The sequence below is a fragment of the Pinus tabuliformis genome, chromosome 1_2 (genome assembly GCF_031772625.1).
Source record: "Pinus tabuliformis cultivar Carrire ecotype Pingquan chromosome 1_2, CPIR1, whole genome shotgun sequence".
Lineage (NCBI taxonomy): Eukaryota > Viridiplantae > Streptophyta > Pinopsida > Pinales > Pinaceae > Pinus > Pinus tabuliformis.
This window is the reverse complement of record NC_142298.1, coordinates 849,877,092-849,901,530: the sequence shown is the minus strand read 5'-3', so window position 1 is coordinate 849,901,530 and position 24,439 is coordinate 849,877,092. Positions and strand designations below refer to the sequence as shown.

At 37.6% G+C, this 24,439-nt stretch overlaps 1 protein-coding gene across 1 annotated transcript; it reads right to left on the bottom strand.

The window, feature by feature from the left end:
- Positions 1 to 19,989: 19,989 nt before the first annotated feature.
- LOC149208607 (uncharacterized) lies at positions 19,990 to 23,370 on the bottom strand. The gene is made up of 3 exons (XM_089398392.1): positions 21,470 to 23,370; positions 20,951 to 21,067; positions 19,990 to 20,638 (listed from the first exon to the last, which is right to left on the bottom strand). The coding sequence occupies exons 1-3, from the start codon at positions 23,368 to 23,370 to the stop codon at positions 19,990 to 19,992; spliced, it is 2,667 nt and encodes an 888-aa protein (XP_089254518.1).
- Between the last annotated feature and the right edge of the window lie 1,069 nt (positions 23,371 to 24,439).

Genomic DNA, 24,439 nt, shown 5'->3' with positions numbered 1-24,439 from the left:
CCTGGAATTTTCATGCTTTCCTTATCTAAGGGAAGCTTAGATGCCCCAATCTTCTGTGCCATAGCCAGTTTTCATCATTTTTGCTGAGATAGCACTGTTGTTGTCCTCCCCTGAGTATGTATAAATTATTTGGAGTTCTTGTGCCTTTGATCACTGTTTCTCCTGTATCAAACTCACGAACAACACATACATTTGATTGAAATACTACCTCATTTCCTTGATCACACATTTGACTGACACTCAATAGATTATTCTTTAAACCATCAACATACATAACATTCCTAGATTTAACCTTTTATTTTAAGAGAACAGAGCCTTTACCTGTTATGATTGCAGGGGTATCATTTCCAAATGAGACCTTCCTTTCCTTTTCTAAGGCACTGTATAACTGAAGTTTTTCTTTATCACCTATCATGTGTTTCGAGCATCCACTTTCGATGTACCATTTATTTTCTTGTCCTTCTGCATATAAGGCTATACCACATATTTCGATTTGCAGTTCTTTCTTTTTCCATCTTTTGGGACCCAATGAAGCTTTCTCCTTTTGATATGTTTGCCGAAATTTACTCTTGCATTTAGAGTCTTCATGACCGAAGTTGTTACATATAGTGCATTCTATTTCATTTTCAAGAGCAGAGAAGTTATTTTAGGTCCTTTTCATGATCCCAGTCACATTCCTTTGATTTCATGCTTCTCTAGTCATGATGGTCTTGTAAGCAACACATTGAGCAACTTTGTGTCCAAACTTATGACAAGAAAAACATTGGCCATTAAAGAAATTCTTGCGATTATTGAATCTACTGACTTGATGATTGTAGTTTCCATTGACATTCATTCTTGAAGAAAATTGAGAATGATTTACGTATGGTTGGTTATAGCTTCTATTCATCCTTGAAGTAGATTGAACATGATTTACTTGGTGATCTGCTTTAAGGCTCTGCTGACAGTTGTCAATTTGTTCATTTCTCCTTGCTGCATCAAGATAGCTTTTGGAGGTTGATGGCTTCTGTGCTTGAGATGGTTCTTTAGTATATCCAAGACCTATCTTTATCAGAGGAGAACGCTGCACTTTGATGATTTCATCTAAAGTTTCTGATCCTTTAGCAAACCTAAGATTAAGAGATTTTGTTTTCTCAATTTCTTTTCTTAGACCCACAATTTCAAATTCTAACTTTTCATTGTGTTTTTCCCTTTTCGCAAGTTGGAATGTCAGAGTATCTATAATCATACTCTTTTCTTCTAAACAAATTTTAAGTTTAGAAATTTCTTCATAGAGACCATCTTCATCTAAAGCGTCCAAAAAATCATTATCTTCAAAAGCCATCAGAAGTTTATAATCATTACTATTTTCATCTTCATCACTATTTGACAAACCATCACTATCTTCATGCGTATAGTAGCTCTTCTTATTTACACTTTGTTTTCTATTCCATTTTATTGATTCCTTACCTTTATCAAGCTTATCTTTGTGAGGACATTTGGCAGCATAATGACCTACTCTTCCGCAAGCAAAACATTTGAAAGGTAGTTTACCTATGAAACTTCCAGATCCCCGTTGAAGGTTCCTGAGAAAGTTTGATTCTTCCTCTCCGTCTGACACATGTCCTAACCCATTGAGTTCTCCTCTTCCTGAAGCTTTGAATGCGTCTTCTCTCATATCTAATGGACACCCTTTTCTCATTTCATAAGCAGTTAGGATTCTGTGAAGCTGTGACATAGTAATACTCTGAAGATCCTGCTTCTCTTCTATGGCAGAAACTTTTGATTCAAACTTAGAAGACAAGGATCTTAGAACCTTTTCAACTAAAGTAACTTATTTTATCTCTTCACCCAAGTTTTTCATCCGATTAACAATCTCATCTATATGTAAGAAATAATTAGCTACACTTTCATCGTTGTGCACTCTGAGAGTTTCATATTGAATTCTGTAAGATTGTAGTTTTGCATGTTCTACCTAATCGTCTCCTTCATAGCTTAGAATGATCTTGTCTCATATTTCTTTTCCAGTTTTGAGCTGCATGACCTTGACAAATTCTGATTGTGACAGACTCCCCAATAAAGTATTGACAGCCTTTTCATTTGTTTCATATTGCTTTTTACCTGCCGTATCTATAGGAGTTGCTGATGGAAATGTGTATCTTCCTTCCATGATATCCCAAACTTCTGTTCCAAGAGATTGAAGATAGGTAGTGGTTCTTACCTTTCAATAGATGAAGTTTCTCCCATCAAATATTGGTGGCTTGATGGATGCCTCTCTTTCATAGTTGCTCATGATGATAGATCTTCCTTCAAGAGATCAAGCTTCTTCTGAAGCACCTGCTATGATCCCAATTGTTGGAAATAATACTGAGAGGGGGGGTGAATTAGTATTAGCAGCTTAACAATATTTCATTTCCATAAAAAGATTTATATATGCTACTTTTGTTAATGCAACTTGCGTATATACGGAACTATGTTTAGAGCAACCAGCGTATACCTTGTAAACTTATTATTTAGTCAGTTGATTCTTAATCTGTGTATCAGAACCATATAAGAAGTAACAGGTACAGTAAAAACATAGCAGACAATCACACACAAGATCATAAGATATAAGGTGGAAACCCAATGTGGGTGAAAACCATCTGCTACAATTTGTCTCTATCTTCTTTAAATAAGAAACTTCTTTCTACAATATTTCTGTACTGGTGTAGTCTTATACCAGTATGCAGGCTTCTACCTGCAGAAGGCTTTCTCCAGCTTCTCGTAGAAGGGAGATACAACCCCTTTAGATCTTGTACTAGCTGACGTAATAGTATGTAGGTGCTAACCTAAAGAAGGCTACAACCTTCTCTTTTCTTCCAAGGACCACGTTTCATAAGTTTTGAGACTGGATCCATCAATACCATCAATATATATTTGCATCAATCGATCTTCCTTGCACTTAACCAAAACTGAATCAAGCAATCACTTCTCTAAATGTTGTAACCAGAATACAGTAACAGTACCAAAACCCAACCAGAACCCAGAAAACTGCAATAGTAAATAAAAGTAGCTAAAACATATTATATGAGACGTACACTACTTTAATGTGCCTAACCTGTGTGCATACGATATTATATGAAGGCAAACCTACGTATACGCTATTTTGAATTGTTGAACCAACATGTATACGCGGTTTTACTATACTGAACCTGTGTACAGACCTGTAAAAGATGATTTAACCTTTACAACTATTCAGACATCAATTATACACAGATCACCAGGTTTACAGATTACGACATGTGCCAATTATTCAGATAAAAGATCAAAACCACATATAAAGATACTTCTCTTCAAGTTTTAAGATCTTGACCCATCAGTAGAACTTGTTCTTCTTCAAGTGCTCAGGTTCCTCCTTGATTCAAATCCAGCAATGCACCATAAGCCAATGACTGGTGTTCTAGATCTTCTTCTTCATAAGATATTCAATACTTGAGTGCCTTTGCCTAATTATCTCCTCCTCCTTTTATAGTCTTAGGCCTTACTCAATACCATGGTCCAAAACTACTTAGAAGTAATACCTTGGACCAAATACCTAGTGTCAGCACTTCGGTCAAGTTACCTTGAATCAATAGCATGGGTCAAAATACCAAGGAGCAAATACCATGGACCAAAACCAAGTTTTCCCTCATGTACGCGCATTTCCTTGAGTGAAAGTGCGTGCACACACATACGGGCCTTTGGGTCGTTGATCCCACGTGTATACGCGGTTTGGTTAAGTGGAACATGCGCATATCTCTTTTTCCTTCATTCTGAGAGCCTAAACTATGATATGTCATCTAAGTGAGTTGCCATCAAGGGCAGCACCTATGACATAGTGCCAAACCTATGTCATAATGCCAACGGTTTACTATATGTTTTACAAAATGTCTAGTGTGTTCTAGGTAGTAAAGGTCAAGTTTTTGATTCAATTTTGAAGGTTAAACATTGTTGCTATGTCAAATATGATTATAGAAATTTATAGGAAGTTCTAGGTAGTGGTCCAAAGGTTAGCCTAGAAAAGTGGCTTAGATCTTAGGACTAGAGGCACTCAACTCAGGAATTTAGGTCATAACCACATGAAGCCAAGCCTATGCATGTAGTTGGAGATATATAACCAAACCCTTGACTTGTTGCGAATGTGATCAGGGTGGTAGGTTAGTAGGAAAAGGGGTCAATATCAGGGATTGACCATCTCGGCTACTTTGTAGCCTTCTAAGTGGTCTATGGTCCCTAACGGGTGTCAGTAAAGTGGTCAATTTGTTGGCCCCGCTTCCATAACTAGAACTTTTAGGTCGGGTCATGTCATAGTAGCAATCCACTTCAAATTTACCCAAAGGGTGTGCAAAAGCAAGTAAATGTGCGGAAGGGCGTGTTACAAAAAAATTGAAGCAACACATAGAGAAGAGGATGGGTATTCCTCTAAACACTAATTTTCTTATTTTTGAAGGAAATTTTCTTGAGGAGTATTCCGAGATGAAATATTACCGTATTTAAAGAATATCCAACATAATATTGAACCTAATCTTATGTGTTGGTGCCTCGGGATCCAAAAACCTGGGTGGTTTTGTATATTATAAGAACATGACATAAAGAAAACGCCCCAATTTAGAATATCAACCATAGTACAAGCTAGGACCATACATTGTAGAAAAAGTAGAGAAATGTATTCCATGGAGGTTAAGCTATTAGAGGTAAATCGCCTTTTTTATACTCTCTAATATAGGTTTTTGATCTACAGGTCCAATGGTTTCTAGTCTAAATATGATGTTTTACCCCAATAAGTATTTTCAACCTAGACCCCTAATTGTAATATTTACCTATGTCCCAAGGGTTTCTTAAATGTTCAATTTGATACTTGGGAAGAGTGGGAGAAATTATAGCATGAGGGGTCCTAGTTTTGTTAAAGAGTTGGGATGTTCATTACCCCTTGGTTCCCAAATTTTGATGCAACAAAAATGTTAGTTATAAAACTGCTAGTATGGATGAGGCTAGCAAATATCCATGTTCCATTCTAGCACCAAAAGGTTCTAGAGAAAATTAGAAACACCCTTGGATCATTGAAAAAGATGGATCTCGAGAGAACCAAGAAAGGTTTGTTTAGCTTTGCTATAATTTGTGTAGAAACTAATCGCAGTAAAGGTCTACTAGATTGCACATACAACTGAAACAAAAAAATGTTTAGTAGATCCAATTTTTGGATTATGAAAATATGGCATTCAAATGTTGAATATGTTACCAAACAAGACACTTATAGAATACATGCCAACATGGAACAAGTATACCAAAAAAGAAAAAGTTGAAGGCTCACATGACAAAAGGATGACAACCTTCTGATCCTTACCTTTTGAAAGAAAAAGAAGAAGAAACCAAGGAGTGCCCTCGAAACCAAATAGATGGGGATGCTTTGGTCCAGAACAACACAACCCATATCTAGAATGCAATTAAATCAATAGAGATCCACACATAGATCAACAGAGAAATGAGACACACAAAGAAATTGGGTTGGAACGTACAAAAAACACTCACGCTTCTAAGGTCTCAATTCATAAAAAGATCCCCCATTGATGACATTAAGAAGTGAACTGGAAATGGTTCCAATTGATCCCAACTTTTGGTGATGAAAGAGGGTCCAAAAAAATAAATGAAAGAAAGAGAAGTTAAGTGATTAGTATCACACTTAACCTCATAAATTCTTATGTAACTTTTTCGATTTTTTTTCTCTTTTACACAAATGAGGTTTATCTTACTAAATGCTCTCAAAATTTATAGAATGTAATTTTTTTCTTTCTTAAAAGTAGAATAAAATTACAGTTTTTTCATTGGAGAAAGAAAGAAAAAAGAAAGATAAACATAGCCAAACATATTACCTTAATATAGAAAAAAATAACAATGTTAAATTTCTATATGAAGATATTCCTTTTTATGATATCATTCTTACTTACCTAAATATATATTCCATTCTTTAGATTCTTATATTTTTCTCCTTACATATTCTTTATTACTACTTTTACATTGATCCTTGTATCGTTTATTATTTTTTATTTTTTATGTATATTTTGACTGTAGATTCAACAACTTATGTGATATGATAAAACACAAGACAAGAGTCTACTCTACTCTTCAGCGGAAAACAAAATTGATTGATGAAAATAATAAGTAGATAATAAAGAATATCAACCGCATATAAAAAAATAATTCTCTGGGGACAATAACTGCTCAAAACCCCGACTATCTGTATTTCATTAACTAGAATATCTGAGAAGAAAATACAATTCTTGTTCAACCTGAATAATTCCTACACTAGTACAATCTATCTCTCTAACTCATAAGCTAACTCAAGCCAACACTTAGCCAATTTTTCTGCCTTCCAAGCCCCTACTCCCTTGCACAATCCCTCAAGGAATGAACCCATATTTAATTGGGAAATCCACTCTCATTAACTACACAATCCAAAGATAGGTCCTCAATTGATTGCATGCACCATCTGTACAACTCGGAAAATTATACAACTGATAGTACACTGTCCCTGAACTCTAATCTCAAATGGTTCTTCCTATGAAATGACATGCATGAGTTATTTATGAGTGAAAATTTAGTTAACTGGTGTGGTACTGGTGATGCACTGGTGCACTACTCCACTAATAGATCTCTACTAGTTCCTCCAGCAGTTGGAACTAGTTTAACTAACTATAGCTTAGTTAGATTGAGTTGTCTAATTACAACTCAAGAAAACTCAATTTGGTCCCCTACAATTTAGGGATCACTCTACATGACTCTAGATAGACTTCCAACTTGAATTTTCTAAGTCAATTAAACTTAATTAACTATTACAAGTTGCTATGAGAATATAATTTCAATTTAATTCACAATTTAATTCAAGGATAAATTGAATTGGAATTTCTTGTTTCTATTTTTAACACTCCCTCTCAACAATAAAGGGACTATCAGTTACCCCAATCTTGTCTTTGTGAAACATGAATTTTCATACTAACAAAGCCTTTGTCAAAATATCTGCATGCTTCTCCTCTGTGCAAATGTACTCCAACAACATAATTCTCCTTTGCACACAATCTCGAAGGTGATGATATTAGATATCAATATGCTTGCACCGATCATGAAAAACTGGATTTTCAAAGAGTTGATACAACTCTCATTGTCATAGTAAATAAAATTTGGATCCATCTACTAACCAACTAAACCAACCAAAAGTTTCCTCATCTAGATAGCCTCACAAGTTGCTTGACTGACAGCCATGTACTCTGTGTCTATTGAACTAAAGTGCAACTTATCTTTGTTTCCTGTTGTACCAAGAAATAATGGCTGACCCAATACTGAAGATCCCTTCTGATGTTCTCTTCTTATCGAATGCACTCCCTCCCCAACTTGCATCGGTGAAGCCTTGAAGCTTCAGTCCCTCTATCCGTTTGTACTATAAACCATACTGAGTAGTGCCTCTAACATATCTTAACACATGCTTGGCTGCCTTCCAATGCTACTTGGTTGGTTTAACCGTCACTTTACTAAGATGGTTAACTGCATAGCACATGTTCGGTCGTGTGTTCACTAATACATGAGTGAACCCACAAGCTTCTTGTAAATAATAGCTTCCACTACTTCATTAGTAGTAGCATCCTCCTTCCTCTAGTGACCTGCCAGAGGAGTCTCCATGGATTTACTACTTTCAATGTGGAACCTTTTGAGAATCTCGTTGGCATAGTTTCTCCGAGAGACAAAAAGGTCCTCATCACCTTGCCATACTTCCATGCCTAGAAAGAAGTGCATGAGCCCCAAGTCCTTTAGTTAGAACTATCTTGCAATGTCCTCTTTGAAAGACTTGATCAACTTATCATCACCTTTCATAATCAAATCGTCGAAATATAAAAAAATATTCAACAATTTACCTTCAACCACAATATGGTAAAGGTTCACATACGTCCAGGCTGCTAAGTATACACCTCTTTCTCAATCATGCCATTAAGGAAGGTTGTATTTACATCCGTCTAAGGTATATTCTATCCCATCTCTGATGACAATTCTAAAATGGATCTAATTTATGAGTACCATGCAACAAGAGCAAATATATCATTGTAATCAATCCCCTCCACCTGATAAAATCGTCGGGCCACAAACCTAGCATTGTGTTTCTCCACACTACCATTTGTTATTTGCTTTACCTTGTAAATCCATCGAGAACTCACCACTGACTTGTCTGACGGTCTTGGGACCATATCCCAAACACTGTTCTTGACATTGGAGTCACACTCCTCAACCATGGCATGAACCCAAACTGTTTATTACATTGCCTCCTCAAAAGAATATGGTTCAATCTATACACATCTACTCATAAGAGCCATGTATCCAGTGTACATATTAGGTGACCTCCTCTTCCTACGCCATGATGTGGGTGCTCCAACATTCTCTCTTGCATCATGCAATAACCCGTAAGCCTCTCTGGGGTGCTTTCACCCATCTTTGGAAGACTCTGCATGAGTGGGTGTCTCCACTCTCTAATCCTTTGCATGTGGTTGATCCACATCAATATGAGGTTCCTGCTTAGGAGCTAAAATCTCCTCAATCTCATGTAGTTGAAGCTACCTCTCAAGGCAATATCCATGACCTTATCTTTATCAAATTTTACATCCTTGTGAACCGTTATAATCCTGTTGGTCGGCAAGTACACCCGATAGTTTTGAGGTGTATCAGTGTAACGCATAAATTTCTCCAACTCTATTTTTGGCTCAAGATTATTGCGTGCACATTTGGTAACATGGTAGTAGACTGATGAACCAAAAATCCTGAAGTGACCCAAACCTAGTTTCTTCCATGGAAACACCTCTTCCAGTGTACTCATCCCAATAATCTGATGAGGGATTCTCTCTACAAATAAACATTTGTGTTTCATGCCTCAACAAACAAGTGTAGTGGTAGGCCCTGAACATGCAACATCGTCCATGATACCCCTACAATGCTTCTATTATTCCTTTTAGCCACCCCATTTTACTGTGGGTTGTGAGGTTCTATCAACTTTCATCGAATGCCTTCTGCCACAAAGAAGTTTTTAAACTCATTCGACACATACTCTCCACCATTATCACACCTCAGAGCTTTAAATTTTCTACCAATATCTTTCTCGACCAATTCTCTGAATTTATAAAACTTTGGAAAGTCTCATCTTTCTCCTGCATGAAAAAGATCCAAGATTTATGAGAAAAATCATCAACAAATATAACATAATACCTGCACTTGGCCACGGATATTGTCAAGAATGGTCCACACGCACCTAAGTGGAACTGACCAAGAATCGCTTGTGCTCAACTATATTTTTCGTGAAAGGAATAGTTTGTGTATTTTACCTAAGTACACCATTTGCATATGTCAACCTACACTAGTGTACCTTTCGGAAGACCGGTATAAATTTGCTGCATGATTTTCAAAGTGCCATGATGCAAGTGACCCAACCGCCTATACCACAGCTCACTGTTATCTTGACTCTACACCTTCTCCACTTTCATGGTCAACGAAACACAATCTTATACCTCTAACTTATAGGGATTCTTCACCTGACCCCCTATCATCTTTACCTTTCTTATGGATATGTGATGAAGGAGCGCCTTTCCCTTACTAAATATCACATGATAGTCTCTATCTTCCAACATCACAAAACATATGAGGTTTTTCATCAAACTAGGAACATACATAACATCTAACAAAGTGAGGGGAGAACCCGACTCTCTCTAAAAGGTAACTATGCCAAGCCTAGTAGCACTATACGTCCCATCATCACACATCTCGATATGCATCTGGAGATTCTTCTCCTCCAAGTTACTGAAAATCTCTTTCTTATGAGTCATGTGCAAAGAAGCTCCACTATCTAGGTACCAAGCACTACCCATCATCAATGACAGTATACATGAGATGAGGGTAAAATCCACTTCAAATTCTGAGGAAAGAGCCTCACCTGCCACTCCTCGTGAGGTCTTCTTACCTGCCTTATTGAGCTGACACTTCATGGAAAAATTTCCTAGCTCGTGACAGCGAAATCACTTTACTTTCGACATATCCTTCCTCTTGCCACCATGACAAGAATCTGATTTGGAATGGGATGACTACCCCTTCCATTTCTTTGCCTTGCTAGCTAAGGGAAAATTCTCCTCATCCTTAGTATTTGATGAGGATCCATCTCTTATGTTCCTCTGAATCTCTTCCTGTACCAAATCCGACCACAATCACTCCCAATATCGTAGCTTCTCCCTCCCTTTAACTGAGTCCTAGTAACTGTGCTATCTCTTTGGAAATCCTAAAAGAGCGAGGCTCACCATATCATCTTCGGCAACAACAATTTTGACATTTCCAAGATCATCTCGACAATAGATGAAATTTTCGAGTTCTTCAGAATTGAGTCACCCTTCTCCATCTTTATCTTTATGAGTTTGTCCTACTGCCAACTTCTTATGGTCACTGCTTTTTTTAAATACGTTTGTCAATCACTTCACGTTGAGTATGGAGTATTCTTTTTGTGGAGACTCAAGACAATATGGTCTCGAACTCCTTCCAGGATAATTCTTCTCGCTTTTTCCACACACTTTCTCCATTCAATGAGATCTTTAGCATCTGATGCTAGAATCTTAGGAATTCCATGATCTATGAATTCCTTGAGGCCATTGTCTTCCAGCACCACCTCCATCCCGTCTTTCCAAACTATGTAGTTCGAGTTTCCCTTAAGCGCATACTCAAGTAACAAACTGTAGAATGACATATTGTTGCTTTGAAGTATGAACTTGCACATTATATTTTCACCTACACAAAATATTTCAAGTCTCATCTTCCATACTATCTTCAGCTCTAATACCATGTAGATTTTTACTGTAGATTCAACATCTTATGTGATATGCTAAAACACGAGAAACAAATCTACTCTACTATTCAATAGAAACCAAAATTGATTGATGAAAATGATAAGAATAAAATGAAGAATATAAATCACACATAACACAATATTTCTCTCGGGAAATCAACTGCTCAAAACCCCAACTATCTATATCACATTAACCAGAAGATCTGAGAAGATAACACAATGGTTGTTCATCATGAACAATTCCTGCACTAGTACAATCTATCTCCCTACCTCACAATCCATGTCAATCCAAAACTTAGCCAATTCTGATGTTTTCCCTAAAGGAATCAACCCATATTTAATTGGGAAATTCACTCTACATAACTGCATAATCCAAACATAGTTCCTCAACAAATTGCATACACCATCTATACATCTCAGAAAATTATACAACTGATAGTACATTGTCCCTGAACTCTAATCTCAAATGGGTCTTCCGATGAACTGACATGCATGTGTTATTTATGAGTGCATATTCAGTTAACTGGTGTGGTAGTGGTGATGCACTAGTGCACTACTCCACTACTAGACCTCTACTAGTTCCTCCAATACTTAGAACTAGTTTAACTGAGTGTTACTCAGTTTGATTGAGTTATCTAATTACAACTCAAGAGAACTCAACTTGGGCCCCTAAAAAATCCGAAGTCAATTTCACTTAATTAACTATTACAAGTTGGTATGAGAAGATAATTTCGATTTAATTCACAATTTGATTCAAGGAAAAATTAAATTTGAATTTCTTGTTGCTATTTTTAATAATTTATTTTATCATTCTCCTCCCCTTTTTATAATAATCTTTTATCTCTTTTATTTTAATTTGGATCTTTTTAAATTTTTTATTTTAACATTATTACTTTTCTTCTTCATATTTTACCACTTACATCACTTCATAGAGAAAAGAACTCTGGGAGGTGTATGATTCATTCTGTTCTCAATATAGAGTTCGTACTTGTGGCTTTAAAAATAAATATAAAATATTATGTAAGCAGAAAAAAATAATTCTTACTATATATATATATATATATAAGCTTTTGGTTAGTTTTAATTAAAATAATTATAAGGCATACATAATCTGGCTCTTGTTACTTTACAACCTAATCTGTATGGGTTGTGGTAAAAATATTTCTTTTGGTCTCTCTCTTATAAGTAAAACATTCCAATATGCATGTGAAGTAACATAATTTTATACCAACTTTAAAGCGATAACGTGATGATATATACATATATATTCACTTTAGGGTTGAGGAATATGTATAATTCTCATAATTTTTAATTATTTTATGCAATACCTAAATGAACCGAAATATTGTATTTTCATTGGAATATATATATATCATCACTTTATCTCTTTAAAGTTGATATAAAATTACGTTACTTGACATGCATATTGGAATGTTTTACTTATAATAGGTTGTGGTAAAAATATTTCATTCGGTCTCTCTATTATAAGTAAAACATTCGAATATGAATGTAAAGTAACATAATTTTATATCAACTTTAAAGAGATAACGTGATGATATATATATATATATATATATATATATATATATATATATATATATATGTATATATATATATATATATATATATATATATATATATATATATATATATATATATATATGTTTTAGGGTTGAGGAAGATGTATAATTCTCATAATTTTGAATTATTTTATGTAATACTTAAATGAACCGAAATATTGTATTTTGAGTGGAATATATATATATATATATATATATATATATATATATATATATATAAAGAGAGAGAGAGAGAATTTCAATGCCCAAAGAGAATAAGTAATTAAAACTAGAAAAGATCAATTACTTCCAATAGCAGTAATATGAGAATTATGTGTAATTAATTCAATTCTTCATATATAAATAAAATATTTCAGTGTGGAGGGTTAAACATTATCGACATGTACTTAAAAATATATTAACTTCAAAAAGTATTTTAATGTTCACAAGGTAGTTCAGAAATAAAATATTTCAATGCCCATGTTCAATATAAAATATTACATTATAGATGGTAAAAAAAATGTAGATATATATTATATAAAGATATTGAAAAATAAAATTATTATTGTGTCGAGAATGCATTCTACAACCAGGTATGAGGGAGATGTGTACTTCATTCCATGCTTGACCTAGAGGTTACATGTGTCACTAAACTAAAAATGAAACATCCTCTAAATTAAAAAACATTGTCTACTATAATAAAAAACAAAATTGGATATACATGTTTAGTTAGTTTTAGATAAAATTACTATAAAATATCAGTAATAACACTATGAGGGCTTAAAAATAAAGTGTACAGGAGTTGTGGTAGAAACATTTCTCTCGCGCTCAAAGAAATAAGTAAATATCAACCTTAGAGAAATAAGAGTGAATGCATGAAAATGAGTTACATTTTCTCCCCAAACATGGCCATAAAATTTCAATTTTTTTCTCTCTTTATGCAATTGAAGCTGTCAAAATCCATATAAGCACTGTGAATTTTGATTCGTAGTAAAATCAAAATTCATGGAGAATTACATTGTTGTTCTAATGATATTTTTTTTCAAAACAAAATAGTGACATATAGTCTCGTAATTTTTCATTATGTGAAATGCACGTCCTTGCAAATCTTTGCACATCTGAAGAGTTATGCTTGTGTTGGCATATCATAACTTAGTCATATATATATATATATATATATATATATATATATATATATATATATATATATATATGAGCATGATCTACATAAAGAGAGTTAATTTTTTCATATTAATCTTTTTTTTATTCAAAATTATATTTTTTATTATTTTTGAAGTTGGTGAACTAATTTTTCAATTTCATTTTGAAGAAACATGTGTTCATGTAAAAAAAATCAAATTTTTAAATAAATTAAGAAACCAAGAGTATCCTTTTGAGGAGTACTCATAAACGAAGATACTCGTATTTTTTGAAATTTTTTCACTATGTATATTTTATGCTAGTGATTTTTAATTCAACCTCTTTGAAAATATCCAAAAACATTTCAAGAATTATGAAAGAAATTAGATGAAAAATATCATATGAATTTGAAAATGTCAAATACAGATGCCATTGGATAGAGGATTCCTTCATGAATCCAACATGATCAACTCTGCCACATAAGGAGACCTTTTTTGCTGAGTGCGCTAAGGTACAAAATGGTGTCGCAGAGAAATTTGTAGGGGTGTTGGAATTGTGGTTATTAGGACCTTAGAAGCTCGATCAAGCATTTATAATGTTCGATCGAGTGCTTAAATTATAAATTCAAATAGCTCTATTGAGGGTTTGAGAAACCCCCAATCAAGCCATTTATGTGGTTAACCAGGGGCTCGATCAAGCTATATAATGTTCAATCGAGTGCTTAAATTATAAATTAAAATAGCTTTATTGAGGGTTTGAGAAACCCTCGATCAAGCCATTTATGTCGTTAACCAGGGGCTCAATCAAGCTATTGAGCTCGATCGAGCTATAAACTCGATAGAGCCTTTGTAAACATAGAGTTTTTGGAGGTCTTGTTTTTAAGAATAATATCCTTATGTGAATCCCATAGATTTAGAATAAAAAAATAACTAAAATTTAATCACTAACAAGTATCACATGGTGGCAATGTCACTACTCTTTCTTTTTTTTGCACATGGCCACCACGTGTTTTTTGTTTATTGCGTGTGAATGTCATGGTGTGAAAAAAATATTTTCAGAAATTAAAAATAAATAAATCTTAGTGTGTGTATAATTAATTAATTAATTAATACATACATATGTATTCACAAGTCTGTGATCCTTATTACTAACTTTTTAACACAAACATTTGAGATTGTTACTAAATGTTAAGTCTAAACTTTAATTATGCAAATTTTACAATCTGGAATATGTAGATGAGAGTGTTCTTCTCCTTACATAACTTTTAACATCAATCCTAAAATATGTAACGAAATTTCAAGCAAAAACTTTAATTATGTTTTTAATTTAATGAAAATGTATACCTCATCACTAACTAATTGGATATTGTATATTTATAATTATAATTTATCCATTATATTCAAAACTTATTTGTTTAAACTTTATTTATGTCAATATTATAGTTATAATTTATCCACATTTGAAATGAAACCCTTTTTAAGGCATCAATAATAGTTGTTTTCTTCTGAACCAAATCTATTGAAGAAAGGTTGGAAAAACATTTTTCCCAAATTGACCCTTTTCCTATTGGTCTAGAATAAAAAACTTTCTAAAGTAGAAAGGATATTCCATATATTTGGTATTAGGGATGAAAGTTTGGAGGAAAGAGAGGAACGAATATGGGAGAGTTTACACGATTATCTTAATTTGGTACGTGGAAAATCTTCCTTTTTTGAGTTATAATATCTACCCCTTCTTACCCTAAAAAGGGTCACCTTGTGTCCTTGAATCAATAACCATATTTTGGCTAACCTAGACTCCTTTTCCCTTGGGGCCAACAAGGGGTAGTATAGGAATATTCACATGTTGGCTATCGACAACGCCTTTTGGCCTTATCTTAGGCCCTAACTCTCCCTCCATAGAAAAAGTAGTTCATAGGAACCATTAGGCTTTTGGGGCATTAGATTCTCACCAACATTTAAATTACTCAATATGACATTATCACTTCCACTTCATCCATACCTACTCGCATCAATGATTTACTACATCTTTGTCAATTTTCAACATATCAGAGGTATTAGAGATATTTTCTAATTTGAAATTACCAGTCTTCAAAAGAAGTAGAAAAAATGGAGTAGAAGTAAGTGAACCTAACCCATTGGGTTATGAATATATCAACTACTCTAGTATTGAAATTTGATGGATATTTGCAAAGTGGATATTTTCTCTCTGAAGTAATAAATCTTATTGAGTTGGTCAAAATCCCTATTCAGTTGTTAATTGAATGTTTTGTCAGATCAATTTTTATGATCTCTTTTCCATTCCCTAAGTATAAAGAGATGTAGATCCTATTATCACCTAGATTGAACCTTAGGCTAAAGGAAGGAAATGCCAAGGTAACCACAAACTACGGTTAGCCAAGTAGCTAACCCTAGTAAGCAAGGAGAGGGCTCTCTCCATAAGGATCTCATCCAAGATGACTGGATCAATAAAATGATATTAGGCTAGGTATAGTAGCACAGGGCTTTAATTTAATTTTGAAGGGTTTTGCTAGATTAGGAGGAGCCAAACAATTAGTGCAAGGAAATTAGGTCAAAATTGTAGGGTGTTCGATGGGGCAAGGTAGGCACAAGGCTCAACACTCTAGGGTTTGATGGGTGGGGTGATTCAGGACATGTGAGGAGCTAGAAAGAGCATGTAAGAAACATGAATTCTTCCCAAATTGAAGAAAAGATAGATTGTGAATATTTTCCCAAAACAGAGCATAAAAATTGTGGGTTCAGCCTATCAACTTGAAAACATACACTTAAGAGCAATGAAATGATTGATGAAGTACAAAAAACATTTTAACATATGATCCGAATAGAGAAGATTAAACTGAACATCATACCACATGGATGCCAAAGAAATAGCTACCACTTTTGATTAATCTCTTGCTGAAAACTGATAGAAAATGATGTCTACTCAAAGCATAAGCATCCCACTGAGTCCAATCCTTTTCAATGAGAAAGAAAAAGAAGTTATAGACCTCAATTCAACCTCCTCCCATCCTCAGGGGTTGAATCCCTAAGATGAGGAACAAATCCATCAAAACCTAAACAATAAACCAGAATCTACACAACCCTAACAACTTGCCTCTAAAAGGGAGGAAACTGATGCATTCGACTTCAAGAGAACTTTTGATACAATGAATCTACCATCCGATAACTAATTTTCATTCTATTTACATGCCCAGTCACCATTTAAATCAGTAAAAACATCATCCATGAGAGAAAACCCAAAAATTACAATCATGGCACACTAAAGTGCAAATTGAGCAGAAAATTGTCCTATGCACATCTCCCAAGCTCTATGCATAGCATTGTTTCTAGGTTGATGGCCCAGCCCTTTCGTTGACGTGGACACGGCCACGTGACTCACTTCAGGCACGGTATTCACTTGTGCGCGGACAAATCTTCCGTGGATTTGCTGGCCCCCAATCTGAGGCTCATTAAGGCATGCACTTACCGGTTGTTGGGTGTAGCTACCGGCTGGTCCAGTTGAGGGGTCTTCCCGCCTATGTTAAACCCTAAAGGGTTATCCTCGGCTCATTTTCTCTCCACCACACTGCCGTTGCCCTCTCTGCGTTCCTGAGGCGATGCTCACCGTTCTGTCACTGCAACAAACCCTATACTCGGTTGATGGTTACAATTCTTGTTGTAATGCCATCCCTTCGCCTTCGTTGCTGTCTTCGGTGGTTCTGTGCGGAAATCTGTGGTAAGTTACTCACGTTTTTATGGATTCTTTGTGGGAGTCTTTTCGTTTTCAACTTCTGAGCTTTAATTCTGTACAGGTATTCGCGACCACGAAGCTGCCGCTCTTCTGAACCCTTTCCGCCCTCGAGGTAAACTCTCGTGCTATGATTTACCTTACTCTGTCACCTGTTATCGACACTTACAGGTTTTTGTGCATTCTCAGCTCATGGAACTGGTCTCTGTCTCAGCAACCTCCGTCGACCTGTGGGTAAGCTTACAGTTCCTTCTCACTCATACATTGTTGCTCTTTCGTTTTCTTAGATTGATAATGGTTCTGGTTGATAGCTGGACTAACTCACGTTGTTTTTATGTGCAGGTTGACCAGGAGACTTGCTCGCGAGGGTTTCGGGTTATACTGTCTTCAATCCCTTTCAACCCTGGTACTCTTTGCAACCGGGTAGGGTTTACTCCTGCTGTCGTATGTCTGTAGTTTGCTCCATTTGGCTGTAGCTGTAGTTTTCTGTTTGCTTAAGTTATTTAGGGTTCGGCCGTGCCCCTTTGCCGGCGTTTACAGTCTCTATGCTCAGTCCCTTTGCGTCAGTCTATGGTCTCAATACAATAAGGGTTTGGAACTTTGTAGTGTTACGGCAATGCCAGGTTTAATACATGGTGCTTTGATGTTTGTCGAACTTTCTGTATGTAAAGACTATGAAATACTTTATAAATAGAAACAGAATGGTTTGGTCTGTTACCTCTTCCTTATAAGCTTATATATTTGATTTGTATGTGGCCGTGTTGCTCCTCGTATTTGGCTTGCGGGTTCTGTGCTTTACGACTGCAATCTGGGTTTACTTTGATGTCTGTGACGTCCTCTGTTCTTGTAATGCTCTGCAACTCATATGCTGTTAAAGTATGGCCGCTTTACGCTGTCTCACTTGCGTGTTGGTTCTGGTAACATGGTTTATGGTTTTGACTTAATGCCTGTAACGCTCTTGAATTTATAGTTACAGTATAAAAATTCTTTCTGTCTCAATTCACTTCTAAAAACAACAAATACACAGTAATGCTTATATGCACGATATGGGAAAGATTATTAACAGTAGATTATCTCAGAAAAGATTTCAATATTTCTGTTACAGAGGGTTTTGTAAATCGTCTTGCTATTCCTTCTTCTTTCGTTATGAGGGGAACCAAAAAAGTCCCTGTTACATCCGTCCTTTTCATTTTTAAACTACATGAAATATAACTGTCTATTGAACTGAATCTGTAACTGTCACTTGCTTCTTTAAACAGAAAGTTAACTAAACCGTTTTTGGTTTCCTAAACTAACAACTAGTAACTTAAATTGTTCTGAAATAAAAAGAAATAAACATTAATTAACAAAAGACAACAACCAGTTTTTATGACCTGTCCATCCACTCTTGGAGTCTTGTCGTGTTCCTGTTTCACCGTGAGCCAGTCAGCGATCTTCTGTCTCCTCGGAGCTGGATGCTCCTGCATCAGGCTCCCGGGGTGGCAAAAAGTCATGGCTCCGTTCCATGAGGTCGTCAACAGAATAGCCCGCTTTAGTTATCTGCGCTGCGTTGAGCCAAGAATTGTCCTCTATTGGACGGTTCCGCCACTTGACCAAATATCGCAGATACTCCTTTCTGCGTGTGCGTCTAGCTACCTGTGTATCCAGAATTCCTTCGATCTCAAGGGGTGGTGCCTTTGGTAGTTGTCTTGTCCAAGAATCTTCCTCATAGCTGTTTTTCTGTGGCACTGTAGTTGCTGTATCATTCTCTGAATCGGTGACATAGGGAAACAGATCTGCCACGTTAAAAATGGGAGAAATTCCAATCTCAGGTGGCAACTGTATTTCGTAAGCGTTCGCAGAAAATTTGCAGATGATTTTGCAGGGGCTGATCTTCTTGAATTTTAATTTGTTGTACTCCCGCTTCTGGAATCTCTCCTTACGTAAATACGCAAGGACTTCATCCCCAACGTTAAACTGAACTTCCCGACGCTTTGTGTCAGCTCGCTGCTTGTACTTCTGACTGCTGTCCTGCAACTTCAACTTGACCTGTTCGTGCAAATTGCTGATCGCTTGAGCGAATTCTTCCCCATCAGCGCTCCGTTTCTCGAGTTTTCCCAAATCCCGTAATTCATGCACTCCTCGCGGATGCATGCCGTACAAAATCTGGAACGGACTGTAACCGGTGCTGCGGTTAGGTGAATCGTTGTACGCGAACTCTGCTTGAGCAAGTATACGGTCCCATGTCCGGGAATTTCCTCCTGTCAAACTGCGAAGTAAGTTCCCTAGGCTTCTGTTTACGACGTCCGTCTGACCATCAGTCTGCGGATGATAAGCGGAGCTGAACTGCAATTGAGTATTCAACTTTTTCCACAGAGTTCTCCAAAAGTGACCAGTAAACTTTACATCCCAATCAGAGATGATGGATTTCGGGAGTCCATGCAACCGAACGATTTCAGTAAAGAATAGGTGTGCTATATAAGTAGCGTCGCTGGTTTTCCTGCAAGGTACAAAATGTGCCATTTTTGAAAATCGGTCAACTACAACCATAACTAAATCGAAGCCCCGCTGTGTCTTTGGCAAACCCAAAACGAAGTCCATGCTCACTGAATCCCATGGTCGACTCGGAATCGGCAATGGCGAATAAAGACCAGTGTTTTGACTATGACCCTTTGCTAGCTGACAAACTCTGCATCTACTCACGTACCTCTACACATCTCGCTGCAGTTTCGGCCAAAAATAGAAGTGCTGTACTTGAGCAATCGTCTTGTCGATACCAAAGTGTCCAGCCAGTCCCCCACTGTGCTTCTCCTGTATTATATTTTCCCGCATAGAACAGTTGGGTATACACAGTTGTCCCCCTTTAAACAGCAGTCCTTCTTGTAGATTATAGTCTAGCCACATGCTATCATTCCTTAACAAAGGGTTTTGGCAGGCTTCATATGCCTCCCCAAATTCGGTATCAGTTTGATACAACTCCTTCAAATGCTCAAAACCCAAGACTTGCATTGTGCTTTCCTGCAGAAGCAATGTTCTTCTGCTCAGTGCATCTGCCACCTTATTCGCTTGGCCACTAATGTGTTTTAGTACGAATGTAAAATTCTGCAGATACTCCACCCAAGCTGCATGTTTGTGGTTCAATTTGTGTTGTTGCATAATGTACTGCAAGGCAGAATTATCTGTAAATAAAACTAACTCATCTCCCAGTAGATAATGCCGCCAATGCTTCAACGCCTGTATGATTGCGTAAAATTCTTTGTCGTAGGTTGAGTACTTCTGCCTGCTCTCGTTTAGCTTTTCACTGAAGAAAGTGACCGGTCTGTCCTCCTGACTAAGGACTTCCCCAATGGCTGTCCCACTGGCATCACAACGAACTTGAAAAAGTTTGTTGAAATCTGGCAGTCTTAATATAGGTCTTTCAGTAATCTTTTTTTTCAAAGTTTGAAAACTACTTTCTGCCGCTTCAGTCCAGCGAAAAGGTTGATTTGCCTTCTTGATCGTGTCCAACATAGGTGCGCAAATCTCGCTGAAATTTCTGATAAATTTCCTGTAAAAACTGGCTAGTCCATGGAAACTCCGGACTTCAAATAAACTCTTCGGTGAAGGCCAGCTAACTATAGCTGCCACCTTTTCCGGATCCATTTTTAATTCATTTTCTGCAATAACAAACCCCAAATACACTAGTTCTCGCTGAAAAAAGGTACACTTTTTCAGATTAATCAGCAGCTTGTTTTGCTGCAGCTTCCTCAACACACTCTGCAAATGCCTGAAATACTCCTCTTTAGTCCTGCTAAAAATCAAAATATCATCCAGGTAAACTATCACGAATTTCCCATTAAATTCCTTTAATACCTCATTCATCAAGCGCATGAATGTGCTGGGAGCGTTACTCAATCCAAATGGCATCACCAGCCACTCATATAAGCCTTCGTTTGTCTTGAAAGCTGTCTTCCACTCGTCGCCTTCTCGTATTCGAATCTGGTGATATCCACTCTTCAGGTCAATTTTTGAGAAATAGGCTGCCCCACTCAAACAATCCATCATATCGTCCATCCTTGGTAAGGGAAACCTGTACCTGACAGTAATCTTGTTTATGGCTCTGGAGTCTGTGCACATTCGCCATTCTCCTCCCTTCTTTGGAGCCAAAACAGTCGGTACTGCACAAGGGCTCATACTCTCTCGAATCAACCCTTTATCAAGTAGTTCCTGAACTTGCTTCCTAATTTCCTCATGGTCTTTGGGACTCATACGGTAAGCAACCTTATTTGGTAAGCTTGCCCCTGGTATAAAGTCAATACAGTGACTAATACCCCTCCTTGGTGGTAATTCATTGGGAAGATCATCCACCACAATGTCCCCAAATTCTTGCAGCAACTGCTGAACCTCCTCAGGCAAGTCTGATAGCTGTGTGTGTAATACTACTGCCTTTGGTCTCCTTATGACAGCAAAATTGATTTCGCTGTCCTCAATCTGTTTCACAAACTCCTTTCCTCCCAACAGCAATGCCTTTACTCCACTGGTTTCTGCTGTATTTTCCTCCTTGATGGGTACAAGCGTGTGCTTGATCCCATATTTAACAAACTTATAGCAATTCTTTTTCCCGTCATGAACTGCACTTCTATCGAACTGCCAAGGTCGTCCCAACAGTAGGCGACAGACATCCATTGGCATGACATCACAAAGGATCTTATCCTTGTACTTACCAATCTGAAATTCTACTTCACATTGTTCGTCGACTAACAGCTGATGTCCTTTCTGCAGCCATGACACTTTGTAGGGCGTAGGGTGCTTCAATTTCTTCAATCCCAACTTTTCTACCATCTCCACCGCCACAAGATTGTCCATATTCCCACTATCAATAATCAGTTTGCAGCACTTGCCCCGCGACTTGCAGATAGTGCGGAACAAAGCTTTACGTTGATCTGGTTCTGCAACCTCCTTTGCTGGTTTCAACAGCACTTTATTCAACACCAAAGCTTCACCTGTCTCTGGTGCATTTTCTGCTTCCTGAGGTGTTGTCTCAGCATCCTCTGGCTGAACAACATAAGTTCCTCTTCCGCTTGCTGGTTCAGCTTTAGGACATTCATAAGACTTGTGCCCCCATTTGTGGCAGCGATAGCACTGGACAGCTCCCCTGCCCCGACCATTTCCTCGCCCCCACTGAGGTGGTCGTCCTCCTCTTGTGCTATTGTCTTTTTCTGTCGCTCCAGCAGATTTAGAGCTGCTGCTTTCTTCACTTGGACCTGTACCTCGGCCTCTTCCAAACACTTTACCCTTTCCCCTGCTAGTTCCACCTCCTCTCCTAGCATTCTGCTTCCGGTTAATCTTTTCTTCTGCCTTCAGCGCAAACTGATAGGCTTCTTCCAATGTCCGGGGTGAAAGGATACCAATTTCATCCAAGATTTCCCCCCTTAAGCCATTCACAAATCTGGCTGTTTTCTCCGGGGTGTCTTCCACATATCCTGCCCGCAAATTTAACTTGTAGAATTCCTCTGTAAATTCTCTAATGGTCATTCCCCTCTGTTTTAGATTCTGTACCTTCCTGTACAGCATAATCTGATAATCTTTCGGTAAAAATTTCTCTTTCAGCTTGGCCTCCATCCTAGACCATTTCTTTATAGGCTGTTTATTGAGCCTCCTCTGCTCCGCCTGAATGCTGTCCCACCACAAGGACGCATGTCCCTTCAGTTTGGTGGCGGCGAACTTCACCTGTTTATCCTCACTGGTTTCCTCGAATTTGAAATATTTGTTGACTTCACTTAGCCAATCCAACAACATGTCTGCGGACAGACTTCTGTCATAAGTTGACAACTCATGTTTTGGCTTATGACTTGACAGCAAAACCGACTTCAACAGTCTAAATTCTGGTGTCACCCCCTCTAATTCTTCCTCTGGTTCAACTTCTTCTTCATCACTGTCATCTGCTGGGTTTCTTCTTCCCCCAGCTTCCACCACTACCAATCTTTCACGCAAAACTCGAATCTCCTCTCGAAGTCCATCATCTACTACCCTCCGGACTACTCTTCCCCTTCCTCTTCCTCTTCCTCTTCCTCTTCCTCTTCCTTCACCTTCACCTTCTACCTGTTCCATTGGTTCTAACTCAAGAAACTAGCTCTGATACCACTTATGATGGCCCAGCCCTTTCGTTGACGTGGACACGGCCACGTGACTCACTTCAGGCCCGGTATTCACTTGTGCGCAGACAAATCTTCCGTGGATTTGCTGGCCCCCAATCCAAGGCTCATTAAGGCATTCACTTACCGGTTGTTGGGTGTAGCTACCGGCTGGTCCAGTTGAGGGGTCTTCCCGCCTATGTTAAACCCTAAAGGGTTATCCTCGGCTCATTTTCTCTCCACCACACTGCCGTTGCCCTCTCTGCGTTCCTGAGGCGATGCTCACCGTTCTGTCACTGCAACAAACCCTATACTCGGTTGATGGTTACAGTTCTTGTTGTAATGCCATCCCTTCGCCTTCGTTGCTGTCTTCGGTGGTTCTGTGCGGAAATCTGTGGTAAGTTACTCACGTTTTTATGGATTCTTTGTGGGAGTCTATTCGTTTTCAACTTCTGAGCTTTAATTCTGTACAGATATTCGCGACCACGAAGCTACCGCTCTTCTGAACCCTTTCCGCCCTCGAGGTAAACTCTCGTGCTATGATTTACCTTACTCTGTCACCTGTTATCGACACTTACAGGTTTTTGTGCACTCTCAGCTCATGGAACTGGTCTCTGTCTCAGCAACCTCCGTCGACCTGTGGGTAAGCTTACAGTTCCTTCTCACTCATACATTGTTGCTCTTTCGTTTTCTTAGATTGATAATGGTTCTGGTTGATAGCTGGACTAACTCACATTGTTTTTATGTGCAGGTTGACCAGGAGACTTGCTCGCGAGGGTTTCGAGTTATACTGTCTTCAATCCCTTTCAACCCTGGTACTCTTTGCAACAGGGTAGGGTTTACTCCTGCTGTCGTATGTCTGTAGTTTGCTCCATTTGGCTGTAGCTGTAGTTTTCTGTTTGCTTAAGTTATTTAGGGTTCGGCCGTGCCCCTTTGCCGGCGTTTACAGTCTCTATGCTCAGTCCCTTTGCGTCAGTCTATGGTCTCAATACAACAAGGGTTTGGAACTTTGTAGTGTTACGGCGATGCCGGGTTTAATACATGGT